General features: G+C 39.4%; 1 protein-coding gene across 2 annotated transcripts in view; it reads right to left on the reverse strand.

The window, feature by feature from the left end:
* The window catches only part of SLC25A21 (solute carrier family 25 (mitochondrial oxoadipate carrier), member 21), a 529,689-nt gene that overhangs the window by 59,809 nt on the left and 459,023 nt on the right, over positions 1 to 10,857 (reverse strand). For both annotated transcript variants that reach the window (XM_010835322.1, XM_010835323.1), the window contains one exon: positions 782 to 848. In XM_010835322.1, coding sequence (XP_010833624.1) covers positions 782 to 848 — 67 coding nt within the window. The remainder of the gene's footprint in view (positions 1 to 781; positions 849 to 10,857) is intronic.

The raw sequence follows: 10,857 nt of genomic DNA on the forward strand, positions 1-10,857 counted from the left end.
TGGTGGTCTAGTGGTTGAGACTTCACCTTTCAATGCAGGGGGTGTGAGTTTGATTCCTGGTCAGGGAGTTAAGATCCCACATGCCTTGTGGTCAAAACACCAAAACAGGAAACAGAAGTAATATTGTAACAGATCCAGTACTTTAAAAATGGACCACATTAAAAAAAAAAAATCCTAAAAAAACTCTATAGTTCTGTAGTTAAAGAATGGAAATCAATGTAGTAGAAGCATTGATAGTAATTTTGTGAAAACAAGTACAGAATATTTTAACAGAGGAGACCAGGGTGGAAAAACGAAGTTAGCACACCAAATAAATGTGTTATATAAGAATCACACACAAAGAAATATATTGTATTAGTTCACTCTATTCATAAAATGAGAATGATTTAGGGAAGGTTTATCTACCTTTCCTCCCTCCTCTCCTCTCTCTCTTTACTAGTTATTGCTCCAAAGGCAAGTTTACGAATTGCCTTGAGAAAAAGTCCAAGCTCTTTTGTGGCTGCTGTGGTTTGATTACATGAATTTCATTTACCACTGTGCTTTCTGTGTAATTTCACCATTAGAAGGGAATGCTTTTACCTGGAGAAAGAAATCCACAAACCAATATAGCAATATTTGAGAGAATGACCAAGTCTAATTATGATAAAAAATATGATTTCTATATAAAAATTTTAGTATTTCACATTTAATTCCCATTAATGTCCCATAGCTTATTGTGGGATGTGCTAATGCTGAAGCACGAAGCCCATTTTCACTTGATGGGAAGGCATATGTTGTTTACCTTTACTGCTCTTTTTGGTGTTTCAGCCAAGATGGGTGGTAGAATCCCCTTGTAAAAACCGAACAACCTATTGGAGAAATGAAAAGATTTATGTAAGTAAGGAGGGCTTCCCAGGTGGCACGGTCTCCTGCCAATGCAGGAGATGCAAGAGATGCAGGTTCAATCCCTGGGTCAGGAGGATCCCCTGGAAGAGGAAATGGCAGCTCCCCCCAGTGTTCTTGCCTGGAAAATGCCATGGACAAAGGAGCCTGGCAGGCTATAGTCCATGGGGTTGCAAAGAGTTGGATATGACTGAGTGACTATGCAAGCACACAGATATAAGTAAGGGAATTAAGATGGATAAAGCAACTTAAAGTATTCCCAACTATTCAATATAGCTCATTAGTCACGAAATCTTCCTTTGTTTTAATGCTAAAGCGGGGAGACTATGAATTCTACATTTATATGTTCTATAACATTCAGAAGAGGAATAAATGATGCTGAGACTGGAACCCCTTAGGTAAGCTGCTAAAGATAATCATGAATTGTACCTTAAAAATAAACTCAACCCTCCTTAATCTAAGGAATCTTTATTTTCTAAGTTGTGTGGTTGTTAGCGTTGAGCTCTCTACCATCTTGTATCTCTTCCCTGTGGTCACCAAATGAAGTTAAGGCTACACCTGAGTCCACTAGACTAAAACTTCAGAGGCTAACCAGGTGATGAAACCCTCCATTTTAGCTTTACTAACATAGGGGAAACTAACCAACTATACAGCTGTGGAACTAGGGCTCCTAGCCCTGTCCCAAATCAGCCATAATTTTTTTAACTTCCTTGATGGAGATGAAAGGTCAGGGAGGGCTAAGTAGAGAGACATGTTCCTGGCAGTAGAAGTATCAGACTTTCCTGGAGGCGGTGTGTGCATGCTCAGTTGTGTCTGACTCTGTGACCCTATGGGCTGGAGCTCACCAAACTCTCCTGCTGAGGTGCAGTCTCACAGGGCATGGGACAGCTGTCGTTTTCAATATTGACATGTGGTCACATATTCAGACATTTTTAGGAAAAAAAAGAATGAGTGCCTTATGCCTATAAGTTTTATAAAAAGTCACCATTTATTCAAAATCTTAAATTTGTCTGCCCTGGAATCTTTACACACTCATGTACACATATATATGTTATGAGGGTATGAAAGTGAAAGTCGCTCAGTCGGTGTCTAACTCTTTGTGACCCCATGGACTATACAGTCCACAGAATTCTCCAGGCCAGAACACTGGAGTGGGTAGCCTTTCCTTGAGGGGATCTTCCAAACCCAGGGATCAAACCTAGGTCTCCCACACTGCACATGGATTCTTTACCAGCTGAGCCACAAGCGAAGCCCAAGAACACTGGAATGAGTAGCCTATCCCTTCTCCAGCGGATCTTCCCAACCCAGGAATTGAACCGGGGTTTCCTGCACTGCAGGCAGATTTTTAGTAAACTGAATTATCATGAGCGTATAGTGTAAATATATATGTAGTATGAAAATATTTCAATACGAAAGAATATTCTGCATCATTTTCTGAGATAATCAATTCCCCTGGTGATCTGGTAAGTGGCTATAGATAAAGGTAGGACTCAACCAGTCCCTATTTTAGGATAGCCACTTAATATCCTAGAGAAGGCTGGACTCTGATTAACCCATCAAACTTCACTCCAGCACTCCTAAGTTGGGTTCTGCTTCTAGCTGTGCTCTGGAACAAAAAAGTTAAGAGTTTATTCAGACTAACCTACTGTGGCACTCAATCCAACATGGCAACCTCTTGCTCTTCCTCAACACACTGGCTTACACAGCACCTTCCAATGAAGGGAGCAAAAGGCTCGTCTTACAGCTTCTAATTCTTAGTCCCTTGAGGGCTGCTGTTCCCTACAGTGCTTACCCCAGAGTCGTGTGTGTGTGTGTGTGTGTGTGTGTGTCTGCATGTGTGTATGTAAACAGGACACAAATATTTGTTAAGATTACAGATTTTATGAAGAGAAAGAAAAGAGTCAAATGATCCCTTAATGCGGGCTTACTCTGCCTGCTGTTTTCGACTTAATGAATAACACTAGCATTTGTGTTAATATAAAGGAAGTAAAGCAGACGTGCTTTGAAGAACTATGGGAATTCATGAATTCCCCCACTTCCTTTCCATTTCAACTACTGAGGCCTGAAATTTACTTGGAAAATTTTAATACTCTTTCTAATTTGAATTTCATTACAAATTATTATATAATTTTCAGCATGAGAATGACTCTGCCTAGGTTTGATCTTCCTAAAAGATAAATGTGATTTTCTTCAATAGAAGTTCTATATTTATAATAAAAGACATTATTAGTTCTGTTCTTTTTGTGCTGCTTTTTTCACACCTGGAAGATTATGCCTGGTTATGGCGGAGGCGGGGGGCAGGAATGAAGAACATTTAAGTAAGGAAAGCTTCTGGAACAGAGTGTCCCTGTTAATAGAGGTACTTGAAATCCCATGCAACAGAGAACAGATATAGGACGAACAGTAGCTCAGCTGGAGGAGAAAGATCTTAGGGACGAACATCTGATGAATCTTTTGAAAAGTGAGCATGTAGGAAACAGATTAGACTTTTCTGTTTGTTTCCAGGCGGTAGAACTAGGACCAACAGGTGGAAGCAACAGAGAAAGACACATTTGTGGCTCAGTAGGAGCTTGATACAAGGAAGTACTTCTAATGGTCAGACCTATCTAAACATAGACTAGACTCTCCTGAAAAGTGGTGTGTTCCCTTTGGAATGTGGTCAAGCAGTGTGGATGACCACTCCGCATGGATGCCAGAGATGGATGTGCACAACAGTGGAAGGACTTGATGTGTCTCAAGGTGGGTTTACTCCAATCCTCAGATTTTGTTATTCTAAGAGAAAGAACAAAAAACACAGAACAGCACATTTCTGAAAACAGACACTCTGCATTACTTTAAACTTTTGCCTAAAGTGGAGCACTACTGTGCTGAAGGAGGACAGAAGTCTTATAAGCAATGCAGAAAGTCTTCATTTTAAAAATGATGAAAGAAAATATTAAAAAGAGGTGTAAGGCAGAAGGGAAGAGAGGCAGCTGGGACAACCATAAGGATTTAATCTGGAAAGAGCTGGGAGGTCCAGAGCCCTCTGCTTCATGTTGGTGATGCTTCCGCTATGTGCCCTCTCTCTTTCATGTGCAGTCATCTCTGCTCCCTCACCAGCTCCAGCTAGCTCGTCATCCTGAACTCTCTAACAGTGAATGAACAGCTTTAATGGGAAATTCTCAAGGACCATAGGCAGCAGTTGCTGACAAATGAGAAGTGAGAATCATCTACTTCCTTGCATTATTTTTATAGTACATCCATGCAATAGTGGGTATCTATGGCATAGCCAGGCTGGCAACTCTTCTGTTGAGAACTGTCCCACCCAATTTTTTTAAACTACTAGAACCCATGTATTAGTACAATCTGATACTGCTTGTAGGCAACTTGCTGAATGGATCCAAATGGTACTCCATTTCTTTGTTCCTGTTAATCTGATCCAAGTAGAGTTTTTCTCCAGGATTTTGGAATTGGAACTGAAAAGATCAGCCTTGCTCTGTGTGGTTGAAGCTCTAAGATAATAAGGCTAGAATATTAACAGTAGTCATGTTTTCTGTCATTCAGGGAAAGTGAGTCTGCAGTGATAAGAAAGAAGGAAGCCATCATTCAGGAAAACAAAGAAGCAGGATGCAGAAGTTCTGGTACTGTAAGTGTGATTCTGCGGCCAGGATTTCTTTAAGCCTCGTTACATCTTGACCCTTCTTGAATACTGACATTTCCCTTTGCTTTTGATTCTTTGAGATACCCAGTAATATCTATAATAACTTCCTTTATTTACTTACAAACCAAAGTCCTGGATCCAGAAATTGGCCTCTACAGTCAATGTGACTATTGCTGTTCCTCTGTACTGTGGCCTCTCCTATGAAGAGCCTTTGGTCAGGTAAGAGTGGCACTTGGGCCAATTCAAAGAGTCACACCCAAAATGTGAGCAAGAATGCAAATCAAAACTACAATGAGCTACCACCTCACACCAGTCAGAATGGCCATCATTAACAAGTCTACAAATAACAAATGTTGGAAAGGATGTGGAGAAAAGGGAATCCTCCTACACTCTTGGTGGGGATGTAAATTGGTGCAGCCATTATGGAAAACAGTATGAAGTTTCCTCAAAAAAATAAAGATAGAGTTGCCATATGATCCAGCAGTATATCCAGACATATCTATAATTTGAAAAGATACATGCACCCCCATGTTCACAGCAGCACTATTCACAATAACCAAGGCATGGAGACAGCCTAAATGTCCTCAACAGATGAACAGATAAGGAAGATGTGCTACATACAATGGAATATTATTTAGTCACAAAAAAAGGATGAACTAATGCCATTTGCAGCTATATGGATGGACCCAGAGATTATCATGCTAAGTGAAATAAATCAGAAAGAGAAAGACAAATACCATATGATACTGTTTACATGTGGGGCTGAAAATATGACTCAAATGAATATATCTGTGAAATGGAAACAGATTCATAGACAAAGAAAACAGACTTGTGGTTGCCAAAGGGGAAAGGGGGTAAGGAATGGAAGCACTGGGAGCTTGGGATTAGCAGATGCAAGCAGGTATATAAAGGATGGATAAGCAACATCTCACTGTATAGCACAGGGATCTATATTCAATATCCTGTGATAAGCCAGAATGGAAAAGAATAAGAAAACAAAAATATGTAACTGAGTCACTATGCTGTACAGCAGAAATGTAAAACCACTATACTTCAACAATTTTTTTTTTTAAAGTCTGAGCAAGAGAATGTGGGCAAGGCCTTAAGCTGATGACCTATTTTTTTGATTTGATTGATAATTACTGGAAATTTTCCTAGTGTAGAAGTATGACATACAGATTCTAAAAAACAAAAAGGACTGGTAATGTCTTATGAAGAAGATACTCTTTTTGGCTAAAAAACTGATGTTTATACTCACATGCACTGTTCATTCTGCCAGTTTTGTTTTGTTTTTTTCCTGTGCTCATGTAGTCTTGGTTTGAAATACAGGGCATGTAGCTTATCAGGACAATAAGCAAGGAAGTTAAGAGATTTGCAGCACTCATACCAACATGCTTCAACCTGCTTACTTCTCAAGAACCAGAGTGACACATTTCGTCTACTCCCTGAATGAATGGAAAGTGAGATTCTAATGTCTGCTGAGAAGACAGTAAAGCCACTACTGTGGTTTTAAGTTTTGACCCATATTAAGCCATCTGGGGAACTCTTCAGAAGAGACACAAGCACCAGTTCAAGACCTCCTATAAAACTGCAGTATGAACAGTATGGAAGACCTCATATTTTGTTTCTCAGAGCTGTTACTTCTAAAAATTATGAGTTTGATGTTAACCACCCTGTGTAGGAAAATGTTAACTTGGTTGTGTATCAACTTTTATTAATACTGTTATAAGTAAAAATAGTCAAATTTGGTGAATGCTTAATGTGGATTTGCCACTCTGTTAAGAATAAATATATGAAGGCACGTGGACATATTTTAATGTCATTCAACTGTCACAACAATCCTTCCTTTGAAGCAGGAATGATTATTTTCTTTATGTTGCAGATGAACCCTGTCCTCACAGTCTCTCGTCCTTGTCCACAGTCCTCGGTGCTTGTCCACTGAGATGTAGAGGTACTGCAGTTTTTCTTAAAATAAAACTATTTTTACAAGCACATTTGAAAAGTCAAGTTATTTCCATTGCAAAAATGTCTTGTCATTTCTTATTTTAGGAGAAGCAGTTAAAAATCAGATTTTTATTCTACTTCCATTCTCTTTTAAAGTCATATGCAACACTTCCTGCATACCTGATAGATCTGGACTGAGAAGAACAAGATCATTTTCTGGAAAAACTTTTGAGTTGTTTATAAAATGTTTTCTAGGTGAATCAGATGAGTAAAAAACTTAGGCTCTAGGATAAATGTTTTCCCCATAGGATACAGTTTTGCCCTTAAGACAAATATCAGGATAATTCTGTGTGGGAAAAGACAACACAATATGATAAAACAATGAAATATTCATACTAAATATTAAAATAAAAATAGTGTTGTTCAAAAAGTCACTTTTAGCTGTTGACTAACAGATACCCTCCTCAACTGTCTTTGTTCCTGGAGGTGCAGGTATTCACCATTCCCTGCACTTTGGGAAGAGAGCCCTTTGCCGGTCCAGGGGGTGAAGCTGAGTTCTTCAAGCCAATCATGGTGGTCCCATTCCCTTCCTAGCAAGGAGGTTAAACATGGATATACAACCCAAACCTAGCCCCTTGGACCAGCAAAGAGGGAGGGAAGCATGCTGGAAGTCTTGAATTTCTGGCCTAAGGAAAAGAGTACATGGGAAGAAAAGGCCCTCTTTTTCACTAGATGGTGTCCGCACTGCATGATATCCCTGTGTACTGCGGTCAAGTGAAATATCACTGCCCACAAGCTGAGGATGTCCAGCAAAAAGAAAAGACCTTGATCTTGATGACATCATCAGACTGCTCAATGAACCAGTCCTGGCATCCTACCTCCAGATGTCTGGTTACATGAAATTAAAAATAAACCTTTATTATTTGAGCACTTTCAGTTATATCTTCTGTTAACCTACAGCTAAAAGCATTCTGATACAAATAGCTTTAACATTCCTGTTTTTGAAAAAGTCCCAAATTCTTAAATCATAATATAATGAAGATAGTTGTTAAATGTTAAGCAAAGTACTTAGAAGGAGACTGTGAAAACCAATTTTTAAATATTTTTAGATTATTTCTTTCAGGAACCATATCATACATTAAAACTCTATCCCATTAGAATGATTACATATGAGAGAGCCCCCACCCCAAAGACAGAATGTGGAAAAGTTCACAGGCAAAAATGAGGATGGGGTTCCAGTTCTTCGAAACCATTAGATCATGATGGTTCACATCCTGATTGAGAGTTGTTGTTCAGGAATATAAGTAGACAAAGAGTATTACAACATTGGATCACATTTGTTTTTAATTGTATGATCAAAACAGGCCTTGTATTACTTATGTACATCTATAAAGTGCAGATCAAAACTGCACTGCACGTGTTCCTCTCAAAGACACAGCTCACACATAGCTTATTTGAAATACAGATTTATGCCAAGCCCCACAAAATAATTTTATCCCTCATTTCCCCCACCACTTTTTCAAAGTGTGAAGTTATTTAACATATTGGGTGGCTCCAAGGTTGTAGACAAGCCAATAAAAAGATGTTGATTGTACAAATCAAGGAAATGCAGAATTTTCTTTGAGTTCCAGTTGGTGGTTCATTTACAAACCCTGGAGGAAGCCTTCCTGCTGTCTCTCATTAGTAGGGACCAATCTTAGGTTACCTACTTTGGGGCCCAAACTTTAGAATCCCTGCCCCCAAGGAGACCAGATAGATCCTTAATGAAACATCTTGTACCTGACAACATCTTTAGTCCATTTGGATGGCTGAAAAAAGTTACCTGCTTTAAGTCAGCTACTGAAATCTGAAGACTTTGTGGTTAATAGTGGGAAGACAGGATAGGGCTTAACATACTCAAAATTCAACCCAGGTAAAGAAGCCAGAAAGGAATGGAAAAATGACATGTCCCTCTGCCCCTCCTTTTTCCCTCTGAGTCACCTCCTTGTTGGTTTTGCTGTAATTTTTCTAATTTAGTATGTAGAAAATGTTTGTTTGAAAGTAATTTGTACTGTAGAGCTGGACTACTCTTACAGGCAGGCTGGGAAATTTCTGAAGTTGCCAGCCTGGTAAGCAGGATTTTGGCCTTAGAAGCCACAGCATGGAAGCTCTTCTTCTTTGCAGCTCCCAAGGAGAAAGGGAAACAGCACAGCTGCATCACCAGTGACCTTTAGAGGGAGTCATACCATGTTGTCCGTCAGAAAGGTTATCACAAAACTCAACTGGTAGATTACTGAGAAATGAGTGTAAGGAAATGGTGAATAAATTATTTTCCCTCCTAGGAGAGGAAAAGATCACTGTACAAATCTGCTGCCTGGGGAAACCAGGCTTTCCCTGGTTGTTGGAGATGAAGGATTTTGGGGGCCCAAACTGCTGAGATTCATAACCTGGGTCAAGCAGCCAGGATAGCAGTGCACTTCATCCAAGCCTGAAAAAGCCAATTAAAGAAATGACTTCAAAGTTGAAAAGCCATTTTCAAAGCCACCTGCAGCATACTCACATGCAGCAAGAGACGGATGTTTTCACCTGGATCCCGCTTCTTTGCCAAAAACCTGGCATTCAGTAAAAGTCCAGAGCAGCAATAATACTCATCGGTGAAGCATGAAATAGGAGAGACAGGGAAAGTGACACCAGATCCCCAGTTGGGGAAATTGGAAAGCATTAACGTGTCTGTGTACCTAACAGAGCACAATTACTACATTTTACTTCGTTTCAACAGTCAGGACCTAACTGAACATCACCATTCAGTTCTGTTCTGGGCAATGATCCAAGCTCATCTTTGGTACAGTTGATTTTGAAGCCTTACAGTCAATCATATCTTCACAATTTGTTCTTCTTTCAGGCTTCAGGCATCCTCTTGATTTCCATTTCTTGTTTGGAAGCCTTGAGTCATCTGTTCTGGCAACATGACCAACCCAAATCAGTCATTTTCTCCAAATTATATTGAAATAGGGATCTTGCTAGTTTGTTTTCTTCCTCCCCCTTTCTTTCACATAATTTCCCCTTTAAAGATCTTTTAATACAAAGCTGATTGAAGGCATACAATATCCTCTTTCTTCTGCTGTTGTCAAATCCAAGTTTCTTACCCACATGCTATAGCTCTGTAATTAAAACAATGAGGGTGGCACTCAGCCCTGGGTTATGAGGGCATGGCTTCCACTGCTCGACGGGTCCCATCTCCCAGGGCAGAATTTTGGCCTTGACACTACACCTTTAGGGCAGAATTCTGACATCATTTACGCTCTGCAAGTCTCAGCGGTTCACAGAATCCAAATGAAAGACTGCAGTTCCATGGCTCTGTTATTTGAATTATGTAGAATCTGCAATCTGAAGTTCTCGAAATTGCATGCATCTTGGGGCCATTTTCATTTAGGCAAAGGAGAGAGGGAAAACTAGATAGTCTTCAAAGGAGAAGGAAAACAGCTTACAAAGAGTAAGTGACACAGATTCTTGTTTCAAAAGCAGCAACTGAACTTTGAAGAAGGGCAGGAAGCATAAAGAAAGTTTCAGCTAAGATTCTAACATAAAAGTCAACAAAGTTTTCCTTGCTTCAACTCCTATCAGGTCTTCGGGCACAAACAATGTAGTTATTATTTTTCATTACAGAAAATTAAGTGAATTGAGTTTCTGCATATGGTCCTCAGGTCTATTTGTTACCTCAAACCATACCACTTTCATTACATGCTATACGGAGGAATTCTTTAAAAGTTTTCCTCGACACACGTTTTTAACTGAACTTTCAGTATGATTTTACCACCACAATTAAACTTTGCTGATGGGTCTGAAATAAACTACAACTTTGATTTTCTAAGATATAAAAAATTAGTTTAGCTGTCAGTATCATTTAGGAGGTAGGTCCATGGCTCCATTCCCTGGAAAGTTGGCAGGATGCTCAATGCACCAAGCATGCTGCGCAGGGAAGGCATTAGCGTGATATAAGAACCAGAACCCTGATGGAAAACCCTAAGGAAAGAAAAAGCAAAAAAGATAATTTGAGAAGCAACTAATATGGTAAATAATATGGCTAGAATGTGGTATTAATTGCTGCATTAATCTATAAGTGAAGAGACTTATTTAGAACTGAATATGCAAAAAGTACAGTAATTTTCAGTGACAGCAGATTACCTTGCTTATAAAGATGAACACATTTCCATTAGAAAATAAGAGTGTAAGAGCAGCCTTTCACTCATGCGGATGGTAACTCTGAGAGAAAAAACTCAAAAAAAGAAAAGAAAAGAAAAGAAAACCAAAACAACTCTATTTCTTGAATGGGGACTGAAAACCAGGAAAAAAGGGCCCGACTGTGGAATCAAAAAGTCCTTTGCCAGCCAGCTCCATGCTCTCTGCTAATC

This window comes from Bison bison, unplaced genomic scaffold, assembly GCF_000754665.1.
Source record: "Bison bison bison isolate TAMUID 2011002044 unplaced genomic scaffold, Bison_UMD1.0 scf7180017864041, whole genome shotgun sequence".
In the NCBI taxonomy this organism is placed as follows: Eukaryota; Metazoa; Chordata; class Mammalia; order Artiodactyla; family Bovidae; genus Bison; species Bison bison.